Source organism: Pholcus phalangioides, unplaced genomic scaffold (genome assembly GCF_987345545.1).
Source record: "Pholcus phalangioides strain wild (caught in Gottingen) unplaced genomic scaffold, Ppha-v1.0 ptg000024l_1, whole genome shotgun sequence".
Taxonomy (NCBI): Eukaryota; Metazoa; Arthropoda; class Arachnida; order Araneae; family Pholcidae; genus Pholcus; species Pholcus phalangioides.
Window position 1 is genome coordinate 12716881 of NW_028301616.1, and position 25166 is coordinate 12742046.

The 25166-nt window shown below is 35.2% G+C and overlaps 1 protein-coding gene across 1 annotated transcript in view; it reads right to left on the bottom strand.

The window, feature by feature from the left end:
- Positions 1 to 696: 696 nt before the first annotated feature.
- The window catches only part of LOC149068750 (nuclear pore complex protein Nup155-like), a 92710-nt gene continuing 68240 nt past the window's right edge, over positions 697 to 25166 (bottom strand). The window contains exons 31-36 of the mRNA XM_089251217.1: positions 24596 to 24725; positions 23050 to 23157; positions 20922 to 21042; positions 19561 to 19671; positions 16747 to 16990; positions 697 to 972 (exon numbers count right to left, since the gene is read on the bottom strand). Coding sequence (XP_089107343.1) covers positions 828 to 972; positions 16747 to 16990; positions 19561 to 19671; positions 20922 to 21042; positions 23050 to 23157; positions 24596 to 24725 — 859 coding nt within the window. The 3' untranslated portion in view covers positions 697 to 827. The remainder of the gene's footprint in view (positions 973 to 16746; positions 16991 to 19560; positions 19672 to 20921; positions 21043 to 23049; positions 23158 to 24595; positions 24726 to 25166) is intronic.

A 25166-nucleotide genomic window follows, 5' to 3' on the forward strand; every position in this document is an offset into this window, starting at 1 on the left:
ACAAATAAGGTCATTTTATGCATACAAGGGATAATTAGACAGGGAAACTACAGTTTAAAGTCAATTTTGCTTTTGTCTTTAGGATGGCGCACTGATTGCTTGAAATGGGGACTGTGATTACTGGAATTTATTCTCGTGCCACAATTATTTCATAATGGGAACGATTAGTCTCTCATATCGAAAGATTTGTCAAGAACGATTCTGCAATGAACTGAGTGGGTTTCGAAACCATGAAACATCTGCACATCTTTTGGCCCAGTAGAAGAATGTCCCATTAACCTGAACTGCAGCACCCGCTGAGAGGCAGCTTGTATTTGTGCCTCAATAATCCAGATAAAACCAATTTCAACCAACCACTGCTGTGTAGTCACAAGGATCAAACTCTGCCTTCATGATGTGAAGACAGGGCCGTCTTAACGAAGGTTGGCCCATAGGAAGCCCGATGATAATGCAATTTGGTACTATGACTTTTGAGATATGTATAAATTGATAGGCACACACTTTCATTTGAGTTAGTCAGACCAACACTCCGCCCGGGAACCAATAGTGATGTTGAGACAGCCCTGTGTGAAGAAATGACAAAGAACACTTTGCAATTTCTAGGAACTCTGAAGCTTTAAGCAACTTGGATAGGCAATGAATGATGCAGATTGTTGCAGATACAACAAAGACAAACTAACTTCATTTATTGTCAATGCCGTGAATAAAACAGAACTAATATATAAAATATACATAAAACCAATAATATAACATATGTAGAACACGTAATACGTCTTCATTTTAAATAAAAGTTAAAAATAAAAATGCTAAAAGAAATGAGTAGTATCTCATAGCCCGCATCTTTTCAGATGGTGCTGAATAGTCTGGAACACTTTTTGCAAGGAGAACACATGATGATCGATAACATTCAGGGCATGTAAATCAGTTAAGTATCCAGCCACTAAGTTCAGACACTTGCTTTCGAAACTTTTCCTGCAAAGATGTATAAATCTGTGATTTATATATATTCCAGTGATTCACAAACTTTTTTTATTACAGCTCCATTGCCCTAATGCAGTGTTTCTCAACCTTTTTGCACCCAAAGACCAGTGAAATTTCTAAAGCAATTTTGATAGACCACTGAGTAGTGTGACTATAAGACCCTTATTTTACGCAGGACATTCCTTTAATTTTTAGAGGGCCAACTTTGTACAATTGTCCTATTTTTCAAATACAGCCCATTTTAATCAAGATTAAAATGGTTATCTACTCTAAAATTCCACATGTAGATAACTTTCATAACTATAATTTTTCAACTATGTTATGATAATTATGACTATAGTCCTCCGACCACAAGATGAATTTTCGCTGCGTCATGTCACATCACGTCGGATGATTTTATTCAATTTTTTTTTGGTAAAACGATTGCACATCGAGAAAAGTTCATCAGTGACTGAGCTTTCACGATTGGCATGTCCTTCTAGGATAAAATAGAATCGTTTTACGTGACATGACGTGCCGTAGCCAAATCTCATCTCGTGGTAGGAGGACTATATTTCATTGAATATTCATCTCCCATGTTTGTCAGATTCAATTTTTATTTCCCAGGAAGCTACATTTAAACCGCAACTCACTGATTTCCAGGAGGCTACTTTTTCGGCAATTTTAGCAATAATTCGTGATTTTGCTGGGTTATGAAAAAGCTTTTGGTGACAATTGGCAATGACCTTTATTTTGTCGCATTCAAAATCCATATTTTTCTTCAATAAAATGTGATCACCAGGTTTTCACATTTTTTTCGTAAGATAAATTTTTTCTTTACTGTGATTTGCAATAGCCCTTAATTTCAGTAATTTAACCAACTGGCAATTTTATTGAAAATTACATGCTTTTGAAACAATTAGCAATATCCTGTATATAAGATAGCAATTTATGGTATTTTTCTTGGTGAAATAGGGTCATCCAAAGTATGAAGGTCTAGTTAGACCAAGGCTCCCACTAAAAAAATTAGAAAAAGCAGGATGGAGGGAGGAATTTTTTTATAACACTATTTCAGTATCCTATAACATTGAGTGAAGCCAAAGCAAAATGACAAATGACTTGGTAATAATAATTCTGAGCAAACACAGCATACTAGCAACCACAGCTAATTGTTTTCTTCTCTCCTCACAATATATTACATTCTTTTTTAGGGGTCTTCGAAAGTCCAGTCTGTCAACTATCTTCGTCCAGGTACAGCAAATTACAAACACATGCATGTCTTTTTAAGAATGATCCTCCTTCGAGACCACTTCCAAAAGCACAGTGCAAAATGTGTAAATTACAAAGTGCAATGTAAATAAGCCAAGGTGAACCAGATGGTTTCACTGCACTGCCCATTCTTTTTTAAAGGGATTTGTTTACAATTCACTATTCCATACCAGTTCATTGTTTTTGACAAATGAAGCACTTTCATTAAAAGCTCTCTGCAGAGCTTCGTAAGCATTGTTTATGTCTCTGCGCATCCTAAAAGTACAGACGACAACTGAATGCTATTCAGTAGCATCAGAATCACAAAACCTAAAGTAGGCCTATCTATCCAACTGCTTTGTTATGCAAACTGTTGTTTCCCCCATACACAAAATGTGCACCATAAGTTTGAATGATAAGTTTTTCATGTTAGTTACTGTACAATGAATAATACAAGACCATGAAGTAGTAAATACAATTTTTGTTTATGCAGATAGAAGTTTTTAATGACTACCCAAAACATTGACACAAAATGAGTTTTTGAACCCTCAAATGAAGCAACAGAAAAATTAATAAACAAAATGGTAAACATACACCCCCAAATAACCTGAAAAAACAATACAATTTGTTTTTGGCAGAATCATAATTGCAATCTACTACATTTGTATTATTTGGTAACATTTCATGACTCCCTCTTCATTTAAAAAAAGTTAAACAAATTTTGTTAACAGGATTTCATAAAAGATCATTTTAACGAACACTTTTTCTAATCCCCCAGATAAGTTTACACAGAAACGATGCAAAATCCTGGAATTCCTTTATAACAAAATTTCGTTATAGTGAAGTGTTTTTCCAGTCTGTTGGAGTTCGTTATAGCAGGATTCGGATTATTGCATATTATCAGTTTCATAATTGGATAATTTTCCATTCATTACCAAGTTACTCATTACATTATCATGTCTGCTTGCGACTACTTGTACCATCATAACAAGCCACCTCTGGTCCGCAGACCATAGGTTGAGAAACACTGCTCCAATGGGCTCCAATAGGTATCCACAGCTTCGCATAATAGTCTAACAAAGAACTACTTCATGCTACTACATAGGCAAACATTAATAAAGACAGCTGATCATGACACACACACACACGCACGCACTTTCAATATTTTCTATCTTTCACACTCCTTCAATATTTTACATATGTTACATTTTGTGTGTGTGTGTGTTCAAAAAATTGTGTCCTTCAAAAATTCTCCAAACTTTCCAACACACAGACACACATATATATATGCACACACAGTGTGTGGCAGAGAGGAAACGCCTGCCTTAACTATACTCATGGGTCAGCAAAATTATTATTGTAAAAGAGTTCTTGTTACAAATGAAGTATATTAACACTATGAAAAGTGCATCAGAACAAGAGATTAATATCAGTATAAGGCCGGGATTACACTATAAACGTTTTGTAAAAGCTCTTTCATAAAACTTGAAAAATGCAACCAATAAGTGTATTGGCAACATTAGCTCGAATGTAACCAATGGGGGGGGGGGGGGGGCCTTTTGGTTTTTTTTTCTCTTTCAATTATTGTAAAAGGTCATTCATCCAACTTGTATAGTGTAATATCAGACTAAAGAGTATTGTTATATAGGATTTTCACTGCATTATATGTATAAAAGACAATATTTAAATTCCAGGAAAAAATCCGTCGGAACAAAGACATTTATGCCATGTAAAACAAATAATGTAATACATCATTATCATTGCAATGGGATCGGAAAAAAAACAAATGCTAATAATTTTAAAGATGAGCAACTTCAATGTTCGTTGGCTTGAAAAAAAATTCTGCAAAGTGATTGGATTTGAGAAGTTCTTATTACAAGGAATAGAACAATTTTTAGTCCAGTAGCTTGTTAAAGCTTTCAAATATTTAGGAACAGGGACTGCATTTTCACTGAAAAATGTTTCTGAATAGACAATATAGAAAAATATCTAGTCTAAATAGACAATTACACAGTATCTAATAAAGACTCTGTATTGATGATATATTAAGCAGACAATGATAAAGTCAACAGGTAACAAACATGTTTGAAAAGTATTGACTATTAATTTCTTTAATGTAAAAACGCATTTTGTATGCGTTAATATTTTAATTACAAAGTAAGAGAGACTGGATACCAAGCAGAAATGAAATACTGAAAGAAAATTTCCATGCCCTGCATGTGAATTTTCTTTCCAAACTTCATTTTCATCTCTGCTTGGTATCCAGTTTTTCACATTTAGTATAAACATTCATAAGACCAGTAACTGAATCTGAATATCAAGGTGAGTTCAATTTTGTGTAAACAGTGGTACCTCAAGTTACAAGTTCAATTACATCTTAATCATACCCTGAAAAAAACTTGTATTTCAAAACAGTCTTAAGTCTTATCTCTTTCCCTCTTTAAAAATAATTGAAATTGCTTTAAATTATTCTATAAACCTCTACAGTATTGATACTTGAATAAAAATCAATTATCATGGTACAGCACAGTGTTCTGTACAAGATTAGAGTGATTTTCCTTACTAGACAAATACAGTATCGCAATCACTGTCGACTTTGCCTCATTCAAAATACCCAATCTTCCTTCCGTGAAATGAGACTTTTCTTCGTGCATTTTTAGCTTGTAAGTAGCTCACAAGTTGAAGCATTTTCAACAAGTATATATTTTTTATTTTAAGTCAAGCCATTTGCAACTCAAGATATCACTGTGTATATATATACACAGTAGAGTCTCTTTCATCCAATCTTCACTTATCCGACGTCCCACTGAAAAAAAAAAGCATCATAACGGTAACAAAAACTACAAGTTGTGAGCAAGAAATCGAAAGTTGGATGAAGGATGATGATCAGCATGAAATAACTGATAAAGAAATTGTCGCTCTTGTCAACAGAATCGAAGATCAAGTACCAACTGTTCAGCCTCTCTCTCAGTATTTCACATAACAACGGTTCTAGAAACTGCAATTAAATACATTGAGCAACAAGAAGCTACAGGAATCAGCATGATGATGCTGCAAAGATCGCAAGAGTTGGCAGTGAAGAAACAACACTCATCGGGAAAGCAGACGACGATCAAAATAATTTCTTTAAATCATCACAGGACTGAACTTTTTAAGTACTGTATTTAATTTCAGAATATTTTGTAGCTACGTTTATTTTTTCCGTGGTTTTGTTGTAAAACATGATTATTAGGTTCATAATGTGTAAAATTATAACATAGTTTGACATTTAATAGGCTTTTTCTTAACACCATTATCTGATACATGTTGGATAAGCAACTCTACTGTATCCTCATCAACAACAACCACTTTCAATCCACTGCTGGATGAAAGACTCCTCTAAATTTTTCCATTTTGCTCTGTCTGATGCTTTAGCCTCCCAGTTGACTCCAGCCACTCTTCTGATATTGTTCTATCTTGCATTGGGATGCTTTCTCTGACGTTTAACAATACGGGGGTACCAATCCAGAATACTTGTGGTCCATCATTTGTCCTGTCTTCTCGCAATATGCCCAACCCATTGCCATTTTAAACGTTTAATTCTTTCCATAATATCATATACCTCCGTGTGGCTTCTTATCCAAGTGATTCATTTTGTGTCTATCCTTTTGATGCCTAGCATACATCTTTCCATGCTCTTTTATGTTGTCTGTAGCCTTTGTATCATCTTGCTTGTGAGTGTCCATGTTTCAGCTCCATAAGTAAGTGATGGTAGCACACACTGGTTAAAAACTTTTCTTTTCAGGCATAATGGCATATGACTATTCAGAATTACACCGTTTTTGCCAAAAGTGCTCCATCCAATCCTGATCCTTCTGTTTATTTCATTAATGATTCCGTTGTCCATGGTAATTTCTTGTCCCAGGTATACATAGCTTTCTACTTCTTCTATCTCTGTGTTGTTGAGTAAGATTGTCCTCTTCAACGCGAGTTGAACATAACTTTAGTCATTTGCAGATCCATTTTCAAACAACCTGAATACTTGCCTTCAACAGTTCTTGTATCATTTCTTCTAGTTCGTCTGGGTTACTGCTGATAACAAGAGCCGCTGTGGTGGTCGAGTGGTTATAGTGACGGACACGCGATGCGAGGATCCGGGTTCGAACCCCACAGTGGTGGTCGGCTGAAGTTGGTTTTCTGTGGTTCCCAACTTCAAGGCGCGAATGCGAGCCGATCTCCCCGTTAAAAAGTCTCGCCACAGAGAGCAACAGGCCTACAACGTTACAAATATTCAATCATTACACTTCACTCACAATTTGAAGTATAGATGGCAGCACTGAAATATCATACACAACACTAGCTACACACTTGGACTGTTAGGTGCACTCACTTTGTTTCAGACTCTGCCACGAAGCTGGGCTGGAAGAGATCTCGGCAACGGGATAAGTCAGGTGGCAGAGACCCTGGCGTTCATGCTGATAACAAGATAACAACACGCAAATGGTTGAGAAATTCTCTATTTAATTTAATTCCTTTTTCATCCCAATCCAGTTTTCTGAATGTTTCTTCTAAAACAGCGGTAAAGAGTTTTGGTGAGATAGTATCACCCTGTCTGACTATCTTTACAAGTTCAATTTTTGCTTTCCTTTTATCCAAATTAATCGTTGCAGTTGCTTTGTCATATATTTTCTTGATGATATTGAGATATAAGTCTTCTCTACCCCAATTACATACATCTAGAGCTTTAACAGCAGCAGATGTGAAGACAGAGTCAAACGCTTTCTCAAAATCAATGAAAGCCATACACAATGGTAATTTGTACTCCTTGTGTCTCTCTATGAGTTCCCGGATTGTTTGGATGTGATCCATTGTACTAAATCCACTTCGAAAGCCTGCTTGTTCTTTTGGTTAGGCTTCGTCAAATATGGATTCAAGCCTGTATGTCAGCACTTTTGCGAAGATTTTATAAATTACTGATAAGAGACTGATTGGTCGATAATTCTTGATATCCTCTTTTCCGCCTTTTCTTGTAAAGAACCACCATCATTGCATTATTCCAATCTTCAGTCACATCCAATTTTGCGAGACAATTTGTAAACAAAGCAGCTAGCATACTGGCAAATTCTTCTCCTCCTTCTTTAATAATGTCTATTGAAATCCCATCTTCACCTAGGCATTTCCCTTTTTACATACATCTTTAGCCTTGTAGACTTCTTTCAGCACAGGTGCTACTTGCACAAATTTTGCTCCATTTCCTTCTCTTCCTGCTCCCTTTCTTCTGTTTCAATCCTATTCTTCATGTTTGTATAGAGAATTATAAAATTCCTCAACAATACTAATAATTTCATTTCCATCTTTTGTGATGGTTCCATCTTACCTTTCTAGTGCAAATACTTCCTTCCTCCCAACACATAGTTTTCGTTTTGCTAATTTTAAGCTCCTATTTTCTTCCAATGCTTTCTCTACAATATTGCAATTAAATTTTCTAACATCTTCTGTAATTCACTTTCATACTGTCTTACAAAGTTCTGCATATTCCACTTTTGATTTAGGGTCATTCTTCTTAATCTGGAATTCTCTCCAGTCTTTCATCAGTTTTTTTCTTTCTTCTGTTATTTTGTTCATCGATTTGACTTCTTTTTCTCCAGCGACTTATTTTGCTACTTCTTTTAGGGTAGTGGTTAAAGTTCTGTTCGTGGTGGTGACATCTTTTCCATCTTCAGTGGCATTATATAGCAAATCAAATTGGTTCTTCAGCTCTAACTGGAATTTATATGAATGTTCTTGAACCTTTGCCATATCTATGACAGTTTTTGTATTTTTGATAAGTTTCGCTCTTTCCGTTCTAGTGTTAAGCATTATTTTACATCTCACAAGTCAATGATCGCTTCCTGTATTGAATTTGTTGAGAACACTGCAGTCTTGGATCATATGCTTCTTATTAGATATAGGATCTAGTCAATCTCGCTTGTTCCAGTTGGGCTTCTCCAGGTTCACTTTCTTTGAGGTTTCTTCTTAAAAAACGAATTCATGATGCATAACTGTTCGCTCTTTGCAAATTCCATGAGTCTGTTTCGTCTCTTGTTTCATACACCATAACCATGACTTTTAACTGAGCTTTCAACATTTCTTCTCTCTCCAATTCTAGCATTGAAGTCACCATTATTTTGATATGTTGGTTTCTTTTACTATTCATCTTGTCTAATTCTCATAAAAGTCTTCTACTTTTTCCTCAGAATAGCTTGTTGTTGGTGCATAGAGTTGTATAATCTGTATCGGATATCTCCTTGATATTTGCATAACCAACTCTATCAGATGTACTATCTAACTCAACGATGTGATTTTTCCACTTTTTATGAATGAGAAATTCTACTCCACTAGTTCTTCTATTATCTGTTCCTCTGTAGTAAAATGCATGTCCATTGGCAAGTTCGATTTTCTCCTCGCCCTTTCTTCTTATTTCATAGGTGTGTAAGATATCCCAATTTATTCTTTCCAGTTCTTCTGCCAACTCCTGCAAAAATGGCCGGACTTAGGGCGGAGCGAAAGGTGCGGTCGCACCGGGCCGCAAAAAAAATGAAATCGTTTTTTGCCTCAGGTAAATAAATAGTAATTTGTTTTACATTTTGTAAAATACTAATTTTTGTTGAAAAAAAAAATCTGATTTCCGATCCCATATTGTTCAGGAAATGAGAGCTTAAGGCAAAAAGTAGGGTCTTTTTCTCAGGAGCATGATTTTTTAAATGGAAATGTGTAGGCAGGGTGGTATCCCCATTCTATTCAACAAAATAAGCGGATGCTTAGAGGGCATCAAGAGAAAAGCGGCACCACAAAAAGACACCAAAGTTTTTTTTTACTTACTGAGTGTTGTTACGTCAGTGTAGTTCCATTGGCGGCAAAGGAACATATATAGTGGACATATATATTGCCTACTCCCTCTCTCACTCTGTTTGCAGGCCAGACAATATGCGTCGAAAGGGAATTTAAAAAAACTACGCTATAGCCAACCCCCATCATTCTTGGACATCACTAGAATATGACTGCAGCGGAGCGAAATATACATCAGTAGGCAAATTTGGGGAAAAAGTTAGTCAAAGCTTGCTAATTTGTATTGAAGAACATAAACACGCAAAAAAAGGGGGGGATGGGTAACCAGATGTTTTTCTGGGCAGTAGTAATTATAGGTATGGCACGCCTCCCTGGAAGGCTCTAGGGTAGCGGTTCTCAACCATTTTGGACTCGCAGAGCCCTTTCTGGTATATAATTTCTATGGAGGAGCCCCATAGGCCTATTGGTCATTGATTCATCAAAGTTACTGATTACTATGATACTATTGATACTATATACTTTTGATACTATTCAAAAATACTTATAATTATTTTTTCCAAATTTACTGTTTTTGCATATTTTTCTCGGAGCCCCTGGGGAGTTCACACAGAGCACCAGTTGAGAACTGCTGCTCTAGGGAGGCGTGAGAACATTTTCGAAACTGTCATCACCACCATCTGAATTTGAATCATCCTCATCCTTTCATATATATATATATATATGAGTACATAGGCGTACGCAGAATTTTCTCAATGGGAGTGTTTCAATTTTTTTCCCCTCTCAGGGGGGAAGGGGGGGGTTACGTTTTTTCCTGTAAAATAATACTATAATCTCAGCTTGGGGGGTTAGAAGCATATGCCAATGTATGAGTATGTCACTCCTTCAGGTAACACCAGCACAATGTTACATTTTTATGGTGTCTAGACAGACTAGCATCAGAACACAAACATCAAACACAGAATAAATCGTCTAGCTGGCCGAAAGGTTCACAGAAGGATAGTTCACTGGACCTGTGTGAGCCGAAAACCTCCTCTAAGTAATAAACAAAAGGTTGGAGCTGATAAATTGTTGTACACGAAGATGTGAGAAATTTTTCTGTAAATGGTATATGGATTAGAGGAGAAAGAAACGTTCACATACAGTCATTTCATTTTATCGAAGACATCGTTGAGTATTCTTATACCAATTTGTGTAGTCAACGATAATCGTATCTCATCCTTTCTCCTTGTACTTCAACAAACTCAACTGGAAGAAGATCACCAATATAGAGATTTGCCGTCCATGACTTAATTTGGGTAAGTGCTATCTCAGTTGCTACTCTATAGCAGTGTTTCTCAAATGAAGGGCTGCAGCCCAGTACCAGGCACAGACATTATTAATACTGAGCCGTGAGTGATTTTGCCATTCAAGTTTTTCCATTTACTCTCCATTAGTTGTGTGTATGACTGAGCCTTCTACTTGGAAAATTAAATTGACTGGGCCGTGGGCTTTCAAAGGTTGAGAACCGCTGCTCTAAAGCAGTGTTTCTCAACCGCCAGGCCCCAGCCTGGTGCTGGGCCGTGACATCATTCATACCGGGCAGCGACTGATCTGCTGTTTCCTTTTCCCCCATTCATGTTCCGTTAATCATGTGTTTGACCGGGCCTTCCACTTATAAAAATGAATGAAACCGGGCTGCGGGCTTCCAAAGGTTGAGAACCACTGTTCTAAAGGAGTTCCTTTAATTTTGGGGCATTTTGCAAATGCATAAAACGTTTACTCGGATATTCTCGAGGCCTAAAGCTTTTACAACTATCATCGATGGAAACAAGGACAGATATCAGAATTTAGATAAGTAGAATCTCGATTATCTGGTAGGTGGATTTTCTGGAATGCGGATCAACAGAGTTACAAAAATTCCAAAACTACGGATAGCCAAGCATGAAATTATTGCTCAGATAACATGATGTTGAGAGTAATATTTTATTTGGTAATCAAAAGCAGCATTATTATTGAAGTTATGATTTATATTTACACTATTATAATATAACTATTTTTACGTCAAAAGTGGTCTCTAATAGAGAGAAACCGAAGATATCAGAAAAATAAATTATTCTAAGGGCAACATCTATGAAACCCAAATTTTATTGCTTTACTGGCAGCCAGGACCTTTGACTTGTAGGGCCTTGGGAAAAGTGAGCATTTAGAGCCCCGCCCAAATAGGTCAAAAGTATTTGGCTTCTAAGGGAATAAAGTAAATGCTATCTAAATTTAAGATAGAAAATTATGAAGGCTCCAGCAAATGCCATATTCGATGCAGAAATCAGGCCTGGTACAAAACTATATAATGCATAAAAAGTTGTTTTTGTGTACTTTTGCTTTCATTTAAATGGGATTGTTTGACATGAATATACATACAACATTAGAATACAATGAATATTTATTTTAAACTGGCAAAATACACTGCTGGCCACCCAAATTGCAACACCAAGAAAGACAAGAGATATCGCAACAATATTTATTTTGTAGATAACATGTTGACCAAGCATCAAATGATTAAATTTATAGACTTCTGTGAAGTGTGGTTCCTGCCAAAATCAGTAGCCAGAGTAGCTGCCATTGTTGGAGATCACCGCTGCCACACGCCTCGGCATTGATTCAAAGAGACTTTGGATGTGTTCTTGTGGTACAGCAGACCAAGCAGCTTCCACGCGTTGCCAAAGTTGATCTGGTGTGGCAGCTGGGGATGTAATCTGGGTCAATCGTTGAGCAACCATGGACTACATGTTTTCTATCGGCGAAAGATCCGGAGAGCGAGCTGGCCAGGGAAGCAATTCAATCTGGCGATTGACGAAGAACCTTTGGACAATGCGTGCCACGTGTGGTCGCGCATTATCCTGTTGAAATATGGCTGTGGGCAAGCCCTGAAGGTAAGGAAGGACAACTGGCTCCAACACCTCGGAGATGTAGCGCTGGCTTTTTAAAGTACCGGCAATGCGTACTAGAGGAGTGCGAGAGTGATATCCAATACCGCCCCATACCATAATACCCGGTGCAGGACCAGTGTGGCGGTGCATAACGCGGCTGTTCAGCATCCTCTCTCCACGGCGTCTCCAGACTCGAATCCGACCATCGTGGTGTTGCAGACAGAAGCGTGACTCGTCAGTAAAGACAATTTCATTCCATTGTGCCGTCCACATCCTTCTTTCATCGCACCATTGGCGGCGGAGACGTCTGTGGTTCTGCGTCAAGGGTAGACGAAGCAATGGACGTCTTGCGGACAGACCATTCTGCTGTAAACGGTGTCGAATGGTACGCGCAGACACTGGATGATGCGGTACAGACTGAATGTGCTGTGCTATGGTTCGTGATGTGGCTGAGCGATCCGTCACTGCCATACGCCTGTCATCACGTGAAGTGGTGCACTGAGGTGGATGCGATCGAACACGTCGGTCTGTCGTACCCTCCTGCATCCAACGATCACATATCCGCATTACAGTTGTTTGGTTTCGTCCAACACGACTACCGATTTCCCTGAAAGATAATCCACAATCTCGGTAGGCCACTATCCTTCCTCTGTCGAACTCGGATACTTGATAAAAAGATGATCGCTGTTTTCTACGAGGCATAATTGATCGTTTTTTTGAAAAAACCACAAGAAAAACACAATTGCCGTACTTCAAATCGTCGAAATCTCCAAGCCTTAAATAGCGCTTTGAAGTGGCGCCACAGGCACGCGTGATGTGCGTCTGCACTGAAATTCTAATCATTTGCATATCTCACCTCCGCTAATGCATGTTGTAAATTTCATATTATTTGCATGCTTCCTTCAGGGTGTTGCATTTACGGTGGCCAGCAGTGTATATTGATATACATTTCATTCAAATTATTTTGTGATTACTGCTATTTTTGGCCAATGCTTGGCAAATCGGAAAGAAATTTAGACACCAGCCAAATTTCTTGAGATCCGAGCATGGTTTTTGCTCAAGAAAAGTGGTTCGAAATAATGTTTTCTCGACTTTTCAGGATTTAATATCACTTTCTCATGTTGAGAGACACACTCTGTCATAAAATCAGAAAATTTTATACCACTCTTAAACTCCAATTTAGCAATTGCGTATAAAATTTTTAGGCGCCAATATACCAATTTTCTACTCGTCATTACGACCTGGCACGTGGGGTTTGTCATGTCTATGTTTGGTTATTCCTGGTGGTGTAACCGAGGCTTTCGTTTATCCATGTTCTTCTTCTTCATCATTACCCCGGATAATAAAAGTTCTGATGCCGTTTGAAATTCTCTACTACCACGTTACTTACTTACCAAGTTTAAGCACGAAGCAACAACACAATAAAAAATAAACCTTCCTCATTCAATACAAATACAGTGAAAACTTGCTACAACGATATTCGATATAATGATGAATCCCCTGCAAAACGATATGTTCTCGAATCTTGTTTGGAATTTTTTATAGTGTAATATTAAACTATTTTCCATATAGCGATATGCAGGGCAAAAACTATGAGGGAGCAGGCGAGTCAGAGCGCCGTAGCTGAGGGGCGCAGATACGGCACCTTTACACCTCCTCCAACTCAACATTACAAGAGGGGGTTGCAAAATGAGTGTCTGCCTCGTCTGACCATGCATCTCGTTGTGGCGCCTTGTATACTTTACTATGATAAATCCCTCTATATAATGAAATTTTTTAGGATATTTCGAAACCGCTCTCTCTCTCTCTCTAACAACATTTTTTTATATTTCACTCAAAATCGCATTCTTTTTTAAAGTGTCAATGAAGTTGACGATTTAACTCTTTGTTACTCTGAAAGCTCTTCAGTTAACTTGAGGAATAACATGCAGAACGATCTTAGCTCAATAAATATCTGGTTTAAAAACAATAAACTTAAATTAAATGTAGATGAAACTAAATTTGTCATTTGTTTTACAATCACACCTGAATTAAATTACTCATTTCTTGGATAATGAACTTATTGTGGATATTTTGATTTTTAAATTTAAACTCACACGTTTACAAAATACATAGATTATTTTTAAATGGAATAGATACAAGTGTTGTGTGTTAGATCAGATGTCATAAGCAAAAGCATTTGTCTTCCCACTTGTGAATATGTATTTTTCTGCAACCAGAAAAATGTATTGTGAATATGTATTTTTCTGCAATCATTGTTGGTGTGACTCAGTGATGGTAACTCGTGGGAAATTTCCCATATTCGTCTAAAAAATTGACTAAAATTGGTCCGCATGGGAAATTTTGTGGCGTCTGTGGGAAATTTTGAGAGTTTATCTAACAAAAGAATTTTATTGAAAAAAATATATAAATGAAAAACAATGCTTTTTTCTCTAGTGTAAAATACTTGAATGCATATTTCCACCGATAGATGGCAGGACAATTTTCGGAATGTGTGGGAAAAATTTAGTCAAAAGGGAAATTTTTCTTGACAAGGTTACCATCACTGGACTGTGACTAGTGCAGGGATAGAAAAATCGGAAAAGTTTAGATGTGCCAAGATTTTATCTCCTGACAAAATCCTCAATAAATAGTCTATTTTTTTTACTTCTCTGCTTTATGCTGTTTACAGATTTTGTTTCAGTTATTGTAAGTAAAAAAAAAATTAAGCACCAATGTGTCAACTTTTTAGTCGCCATGGCGAATGTGAGCATGGGATTTTTCAAGCTCTGGACTAGTAGCATTACTACTTCCCACGTAATAGCATTGTATGAATTCAACGAAGTGTGATTCAAGAAGATTCTAGCAGTATTTTATTTCCTATTTCGCAGATCGTTATGCTAATCAATTTGTAAATTCTGGAAAATTCGAACCTGACTAATACTGTGGTTCTCAAAGGGAAGGGTGTGTCGAAAAAAACTGCGACATTGATGAGTGCTTGTTCAGTTCTTTAGAAAAGTTCTATTTTAAACGATTATCATTTCTTACCAAACTATTCTGGAGAGCCGCGGATAAACGTTATCATGGCAAGGGAGCCGCGGGTGACCAAAGTTTGAGAACCACTGACTTATTAGGTAAGTTTGAATGAGGTTTGACAAATATCGACACAAACAATCAAACATTCACCACTATGGCCAAAATACTTCTGTTCGTGACTTGCAAAGTTTGTAAGTCAAGGAGTGGTTAGTTATGACATTTTTGGGGGGCCGCAAAATTAATTTTCGCACCGAGCCAAAAATTCCTAAGCCCGGCTCTGCCTACAAATGATTTTCTGTAGAAAGAGATCGTCCGTTATATGTAGCCAAGGTCATAATCTTATGGAAACCTGGTCGAACCCAGAGATTCTTAGCACCCTGTCTTCATGTCTTGATGGTCACTGCTATAACCAAGGACACTCAGACTGTTGGGGACTGAGGGCCTTAGTTTATAGACAAAGTTCTTTCTTTTATTTTTTTTAGAGGGTTTTGGCCATAATCTTCCATGCTGGCCAGTGCGAGTTGGAGAAAGTCCATCCACATCCGTTCACCACGTGTTAAACATGGCTACTTACATTTTATATGTATATAAAATTGATTTTCTGTTTGTGTGTATGTTTTCTATACAAATCTACAATTTTAGAGCGATCGTCACCAAATTTTGCATATATACCAAATGGGACCCGACTTGAACGATAAGTTACTTTAAAATTTCATCAGAGCAGGGCAAATGCACCAAATGGACAAAAAATTGTCAGGCAACAATGGTTTTTGGGCCTAAACAATCATTTTCCGAATGCTTACTTTGGTTACCGTGGTTCCCTAGCAATGCGTTTAAGATGCGTATATGCCTTTATAATGGTTTGCCATTTCTTCAACGCTGTCAGTATATGTATAATATTTATGCCTTTATAATGTTTTGCCACACTTTCAATACTCCCAGTAATGAGGTTTTTGAATGACGTCATAATCATCAGCATTGCTTTGAGGGTCAGGAAAAGAGTGATCCTGATAGAAATCAGTGTTAAAATTGCCGATTTTAATGCAGAAATGCGGAAATTTGGTGGATTTTCTATCACATCAATAGTTCACAACAAAGCCCAGAAAATTAAATATGAAGTAGTTAGCCGGACCACTTTTGAGTTGGATATCCATGCAATAACATTGATTTAAACTTTTTATTTATATATTCTCAAGCATGAAAATTAATGTCTCCAAATTGTCTTTTAATATTCAACTGCATAAATTCATATAGTTTAGGTTGTTTTAAAATTAATTATGGGCCCGTAAAAAGTACATCGAAAAAATTCCACAGCTTTAAGAATTTTTCGAAACAGAAACAGGCAGAGATGGATAACTTGCAGTTCAAAGAGGGGGGGGGGAATCGAAATACCTAGCACCCTTTAAAAAAAGGAAAAACATATATTTATTTACTTATATATATAATTATTAATAATATATATTTTTACGTTTCTTTAAATCTAGATTTGTTTCTTTCATGAATCGTGCAGGAAGTCGCCATAATGGTGAACTTAGACACGGTTTGCATGTCCCTCAAAGAAAGAGGGAGATATCACGTGATCCAAAAAGCCCATTGAAGAAAACCCGGGCAACGCCAGGTATTATAGCTAGTACATATATATAAATACAATACTTTCATATGCATACTTTTGGTAAATTTGTTAGGAAATCATTAGAAATTGATAGCATGAGACTTGATACAGTATTGTGTTACAATTACAACTTATTCAAATGCCAATCATTTAGCAAGTATAATGCCCAAAGTTGAGATCATACTATATGCAACACACCTTTCATTCTTTGGAATCAGTTTTACACCTCGTGTATATTCTGTAATTATGTGACTGATGACCCATAGAAGATGTAAAGGATTCTTAGTCGTCTGCCAACAATTTTCCTTCAAGCAGTAAATCTTGTGATAAGTATCCAGGATTTCGTTGAAAGATAAACCAATGCGCAACATAATCCGATATACCCAATTCCAGTTGAAACTCAGGATGCATGACTTGAGTTCTAGGTACTTTATTATAGCAGCTGCAGAAGAAATGACAACATCAGCATTTCTCATCTCTAAATTGTAATGGGAATAAACATCCTTACACTTTATATGCTTCTATTCATTCAAGTCTTTTAAAATGTAATAAAAAGTAATAGTTTTTATCTCACACATAACATTAATCTAATTCTTTGTCTAACAGAGAAAAAGAGTAAAAAAAATTATGTTCACAACATACATAACATGTTTTTCTAACTTCAGATCTGAGCTGCCCACAGGGATGTGAAAAAGACGCAGCAGCAACAGCCCTATACTTGGAGAGGGGATGTAAGCACAGTAATAGAAATGAAATAATGAAAACATTTTTTTTCAGGCGCTCAAAAATTATCCTGTACCAGTTTTGTGTGTAACAAAATTAAAAATCTAAATTTTTATACAGTTCCACTGTAGTGTAACTTTTAACTAGAAAATTGTTGCCCTGTCTCTTCCGATGACAAAAAAAAAAATCCATGTTTCTAAGTGCAATATTTATTCACAGAGATATCTAAATTCGAAAAACGGAGGAAATTTGGGAAAGAACATTGTTAAATGCAGGTAAAACGGTTTTTCCCACATTTAATCGCACAGAACTGATTATGTTAAAGCCAAAGCAAAAAAAAAAAATCAAAAGCCTTGTTGGCTTTAATACCTGGTGCACTAACATCGATTTTACAGCCTTTTAATGATTATTTAAAAAATTTATGGACTGAATTAATGAGTGCCGAAAACAAAGAAACAACAAAAAGAGGTGCCTTAAAAAACTTGACATTAGCCTAGTATGCCAGTGGATTCATGTGGTGTGGAATTCTGTTTCCACCTAAATCATCGTAAAATATTTAAAAAATTTGCTGTATCAATAATGTAATGGATAGAAATGAAAATGATATCCTCTTTGAAAATGGCGCCGGTGATGACAGCATAGGTGAAGGCGCCCCCCCCCACCCCACAGGAATGTATGACCGGAAACCCCAACCTGACTCTCAAACTCTTTATTTAGCAATACTTTACACGAGGGCAGTATGTGTACACATTAAGTTTCAAACAAGTGCTCAAAGTTCTTACCATCCACGGGTGTGCACACTTGAGGGTGCACCAACGTCATTGCAAGAATCTCTGTCGCAGCTGAAAACATCAGCAAAAAGCCAGATATTTTTTGAAAGGGTTCAACAATCAATTCGTTGCCGCTGTAAAGCATGGATGGTAAGAACTTTGCTCAAAGTTCTTACCATCCATGCAAAACTTAATGTGTGAAACTTAACATGTATAGGACTGTCCTTGTGTAAAATATCGCTTAATAAAGAATTTTTCCACCCATTATTGACTTGTCATTTCTGCATTTTCGTTTACCCCTCCAGCTAATCAGGTTGGGGTTTCAGGTCATACATTACTATGCCATTCTGTTTTGGTTTTGTGTTTTCTACACCTCTCCTAAAAGTTCATACATTCAGTTTTTAATCACCATACAAGAACAAGACTTTTCATTCAAATGAAAAATCCCTACTTTTTAGAGAATCATAAGAAATGTCTTATCAATAGTCTTATCAATCACAGAAACAATGTAAATCTCCCTCATCCATGAAATTTTCTTTCACACATTTTGTGTGCTAAAATGGAGGCATATAAATGAAGGTGGAGACTTCATTGATAATAATGAATTAAACACAACAATACATATTTCTCTAATGAATGGCTTAGGTTTTCTGAACATTGTTCAATGGTGGTCAAAAAATCAAATAGAATGCTCGGTTTTATTTTCAAAAGGTCTCTTCACGTTCTCCAAAAGTCATTCTTCCGCTTTTCCAAGGATTGGTTCGTCCTGGACTGGAATATGCTGTAAGGTTTTGGAGACCATATCTACAGAGGGACATTAGACTTGGTTGAAGGGGTGCAGAGAAGAGCTACGTGTGTCTTGATTAGCACACAGGGCTTGAGTTATGAAGAGAGACTTCATCTTTTGAATGTTTAAATTGGATGAACGCAGGTATCAGGGGGAGATGATCAAAGTGTTCTAAATTTTCAAGGGATGGATAGGATGGATCATGATTTAATTATTCGCCATCAATCGACTTCTTTTACAAGGGGACACCAGTATCAATTGGTAAAAAACAATTCTAGGTTATATAGTGCCGCAGGGAATTTTTCTCTAACAGGGTTGTGAATAAATGAAATAGCTTACCCTCGGAGGTAGTAAACTGTAACACAATTGACAGATTTAAAAAGAAATACAATAACATGTTGGGGTAAATTGAGAAGCTATTCATACTTAGAATAAGACAACCATAAATACATTATGGGCATTTTATACTATTTTGTCATGTATATATTGTTTTTAATTTTTCTGATTGCATTTTTAATTGGGTTGCTGTATTTTAGTAATATATGACATCCATACTTGTTATGGGCATCTTTTTCTCAGCCACCTTGTTGGGCATTTTGCCTGTTGTGGCCTTGTATTTGTAATGAATATTACGCAGTTCCACAAGCATAGCAAAATGTCATGACACCCGGTCACCATCTCAGCATATATATATATATATATATGTATATCTAAACTAAAACTACAGCTTACCTACTGGGAAGTACTTGTGAGATTTCATGTACAATCGGCTCAATGAATATATTTTCTTCTGCAATAGTTCAATTTGTTCTTCTGGTAGATTTGCACAAGATGCAACAAATTCTAATTAAAACACATAAATATCAGTAATTAACACACAGCTCAGTTCAAAAATTTAATTTAATAATACATTTTAATTTAATCCAACAGCAAAAAGAAGTAATTCACTGATTTTCAACTTTATGACTGCATTAAAAAGTAAAATAAAATGAATTCCTAATTATAAAACAAAGTTGTATTATTTGAAACCATTGAAGAAATCGAACATTGCATTTTAGTTGTTTAATGAAAGATAAGTGATTTTAAGCAACCACAAGCTTTGCTAGATAGTAATTAGTTTAGACGACAGTGATACCTCGGCTAATGAAGATAATTCGTTCCAGAATCTGCTTGTTAGCTGAAACATGATTTCTTAGAGGTTTCTATGGTAAATTTATTAATTCATTTCAGGCACTGCCCAAAATTTAAAGATGCTTTTTGAAAAAATACTAAGGAACACTATAAAAAAGGCAAAAAACAAACCGAAGACTTAAATAAACAGTTTCAAAATTGGATAAATTGATATTTAAAGGAAGATAAGGTACCGAAGATCTTCATATTTTACACTATGTATGCAACCAAACTGGTAAATTAAAGCTGTTGTTGCCACAACCCAGTGAAGTTCAAAAGTGTCCTCATCCATTTGTGATTTGGTCAACTCATTTCTGTGTCTGATACGTGCAGATGGAAAAGATGAGCTCCTAGCATGCTCAGACTGTTCAGTTTGATGCAGAAGAGTCTTGCACTAAAAGAACGTGTGCTCTAAAAACATAGGCTCTTTTCTTTTTTCAATGCATTTTCTATTAGCTAAATATTTCATCTGAAAAGGTTCAAAACCTTTTAAAAAGAGAAGTGTAGGTATATCTGGAAAAAGATTTTGGGGTGGACATGAGTTAATCAGCTCGAGTGACAGCAATTCTGATGATGATTGGCGCAAAAATTCAGCTCACAAAGTGGCTGTTTCATGTTAGCATGTACATAAATATCGAAGAAAATGTCTGTTGGCTGAATTCATATTCGTTAGATGAAGCAAAAAACCATGAAAAACATCTATGCTAGGTGAAAATTTTTAACAAGAGGTATCACTGTATTTTTTTATATGATTAATGTCTCTGCGGATTCACTTATCCAACTGCTTTCATTTATAATCAAAAATGACATCTATTTAGCCATAATCAGAGGCATAGGGTCTACTGCAGAATTTTTGGTTGCTAACATCGAAATCACTAGCTCAAAACTTAGGCAACCACTACAACAAGAGAATATGGTTTCACCTTTGTCAATGATTTTTTTCCACAACTTTTCTATCAGACTAGGGTAGTAATGATCAGCGCAGTAAACAATCGATAGCATGATTTCAGGCAGATCGTATGGTACAGAGTAATCTTCATAAAGCTAGCAGAAGAGTAGCATTACATTAAGTTTTTTGAGCAAGCAGCACCAAGTAAACATTTCAAATATTTAGAAAAAAGATGAGTAAGTTCAATTTCAGCAAAAAACTTGTATACATAATGATGTGTTTATAGATATCAAATACACAGAAAAGTATGAAAGTTGAAAAAAATTCCTAAATTTTGATCTAAATTAAATAAATCTTCTTTGAAGTACAGATAAGGGAAACAAAAGACTAATAACAATCTATGGTGTGATAGCACATCAGCATCATAGCAGCACACACATTGATTCATAGTTAATAATGATTTGCTTCATTCCTGCCTGAATGTTTTTGCCACATTCTATGAGAGAACACAATCTTTTGAAATCCTTTTACCCACACAGTGAAACTTGAATTTACCAATGTTTGCACACATATTAAAAATGTTGTAGTAGAGAGAGTGGTTTCTTTTTTTTGCAGTATAGCAATAAGTCTCACACAGGTGCAGATCCACAGCGATGCATCTGGATGGGCAACTAATTATGTAAGTTCCTAGGATCGTCCAGTATTTTACAAGACAGACCAATTTTTCTCTCAGATTACAGCTCTTAAAAAGTGATAGCCTTCACCATCCCTCCTCTTTATACATGCCCAGCCCTTCAGGCAACACAGTGGTAGTTTGCTGAAGTTAGCTTTAAGCAGTTATTTGCAATCATGAGGCATGAATGGGAGCTGGTCACCTATTCACACAAAAAGTCTCCCCAAAAATCTTTACAAAGAGCAGGCAGATCTCCTCCCTTAAAAAAGATATTGCAAAACACGAAAATTCAAGAACCTGCCACTTTTACCTCCCATTTGGAAAGCAGACACTTTAAAAAAAATCGTAACTTTGACATCATAATTACTTTAAGGCTACACATACACAACACTTTCTGCATGTAAAAATTTGTTAGAAATTTCTCAGAGGAATGTTTACAAGATGCATGTACAGAGTAGTACACTTTAAAAATATAATAATATGCACACCTCAGACAATCATAAATATGTTAGTGGCACACACATACAGTCAAACTTGAGACACTCTAAATAAGGGACACCTTAGGACAAAAAGCATTTTTAATTGGTTATCACAATATTACTGAACAACATATATGTTGCGTATATATATACAGAAAAAATAATTATTTTAAGAAAAAAGTAAAACAAAATTGAATTTTATGAGAGTGAAATAGAACCAATGCAGTGAGTCGTCATAAGGGGCAACCCCATGCATGGTTTGAAAAGTGAGCAGCACTAGTACTTTTGTCATTCAAAAAGGTACTTTTCACTACCTCTCCATTTTTTATCTTCATTTCTCTTGTATTTTATCCTACTATATATATATTGTAGAAGTAGTTTTATATTTTAAATGAGATGCTGCAAACAAATAAAGTGAACTGAAAAGATATAGTAAAAAATGAAAATTCAAAAAGGAATTCAAAAATTAAAAAAAGTTAGCCAATGTCTAGGACTCTTATTGGGGGGGGGGGAGACGATACCCTGGCATTGGCTTAACACAGAACATTTCTGAGAGCATTTGGCCTCCATATCCTAAATATATGCTCGATCCCCCGACGTTCTGCTGAAGTACCATTGAATTCAAAAATCAAAATAGAAGCAAAACAAATGTTTTTTGTCAATTTGAAAGAAAGCAAAGTAGCAATCAATATAAGAATATATAAAATAGATACAGAAGGTGCAAGTATATACCATGTGTTAGTCCTACGTGTGGTGTGGTGGGTTCTGTTCAAAATGAAGAGTTTCGACAAAAAAATTTTTTCCGTAATGTACGTTTATATATATAATTACTGTGTATTCCCCCGTTCAACACCAACATATAGTCCCCAAGTATGCTTTGATATCATTTATATGTGAAGTCAACCACTTTCTTCAGTTTGTGTTGGAATCAATCAATTAAAGCAATTAATAAAACGTCAATAAAATTCACATAAGAAAAATTGAAAAGATGAAAAAAATAGTAAATATACTTCAGTTAAGGTCATGACGCTGGAATCCAATTTTTTAATAGAATTCTGAATATCAGGATCTGACCTAGACTTCAGTATCTGTAGTATGTTTAACTGTATTCGACAGACCTATAAAAGCAATTACATGAACAACAATTTAAAAAATAAAAAAAAAGCGGTTTTAAGACAATGTATTGAGAATATATAAATTGTTTCCATATTAGAAATAATGAATATCACTAATTAGAAAATCTGCGGACAAAACTGATTGCTAAAATAAACACATATCTAACGTATTTCAGTTCTTACCTTGTAGCTCAACACATAAAATTACATCAAAGAACTAATTTGCTTACTGTTGTACCTCCCCTGATATTTTTTATTTTATTATTATCATTCATGTACATCATATACATCTCAGCAAACAAATAAAATCACCAAAGGATCATACGATCCATACTTGTAATCATAGATGAAAAATATACAATTAATTTCATGTGCATAATTCACACAACTACATGAATACAATTCATCATGTATAAATGAAATGGTTTTAGAATTAATGTTTTTAGAATTTATTAAATATATGAAATTTCTTTTAAAACGAAGCAAATAAATAAGCAAATACAAAAATCTGGCATAAAACTTTAATATTATTATATAGCAAAAAGGAGTCAGTTTTAATTCAATATAATATCAGTCATTATAGTGTTATTTCAGAATTAGAGTGAAAAATAGATGACAAATAACCAAAAAAAACTACATTTAAAAAATATTGTTCAATATTAGTAATGGGAAGTACAAATTTTTTAATAATTTTTGGAAGTAGTATTCATTTTTTTCATTTTGGATATCAAAGGGTAGTCTATTTTATTATTTCGGAGCTAAATAAATATTTTACATAAAATATTTTCATTTGGTTTAGGAATAACTAAAATTTGATTTAGTCCTCACGGATTAATAACATTGCATGCATTTATTGCATTGAACTCCATTTCTATGAACGGCAATGCAAATTTTATAAAAATATAAATGTCTGATGGATAAGATTTTAAGGTTTATGTAGTTAGTGAAAATTATACTTTTATTAAAAATAGATAAAATTTTGATAAATTTATTTTGCTTTTTTTTTTTGTAAAACTTTGTTAATGTTAGTGATATAGTTTCCTTCCCATACTATGAGGCCATAATTTATTTGAGATTGAATTCAAGCATTGTACAATGTTAGTAAAAAATTATTGTTTACTTTGAATTTTAGATAAAAAAATTTTCTTTAAAAAAATCTTAATTTATTTGCATCATTTCGACCGACCTATTGCATCATTTTTTATATATTGGTTTTCCATTTCGGTTAGAGTCTATGTAAATACCAAGATATTTAATAGATGAAACTTCTTCTAAGTGTTGGCAGTTACATACAATGCATATTGCATGTAATTGCATGAAATACTAACATATTTACAGAGGAATATCAGAAAGAGAAAATGGTGTCAGACAATAAAAATCATTATAAAATTCACTGAAAATGTTTGAAATAAAAGTGTAGAATATTATGGTAAACAATCACCTCAATTTTGTCCTCTAATTCATCAAGAATCTCTCCTTTGCCCTTAGCTGAAAGTTCAATGTCTGAACTTTTTAAACATGTTACGGCTCGACAAAAGTATTCAATTCTTTGAGATAAGGAAAGGTTTAGGCTGAAATTAGAGTTAAAACAGATATTAAAAAGAGTGATAAATAATCAAAGATACAGTACTTGTTATATATGCTCTTATATTGGGTCACTATATTTTAGTTATATTTAACATCCATATTTTTTATGGACATTTTTATTTAGCAACCTCGTTTGGCAATTTGCCTGTTGTGGTCTTTGTGTTTGTAATTAACATTGAAGAAAACTCCTTATTCAAAAGCTTTAGTTTTTAATCATATATTTGCATGATATACCTACATTAATTGGTGAACCTGATAACTAATATATTCTAATTTTCTAAGGGGTGAAAAATAAGAGAACTGAGAGCAGTGACAGCTGCAAAAATAGATGTGAAGAAATGAAGTAACCCAATTTAATTAACCTTTTAACGGCCAATGTTTCCAATTAGGAACATCAATTTTATTAATTGCAAAAAAATATTTTT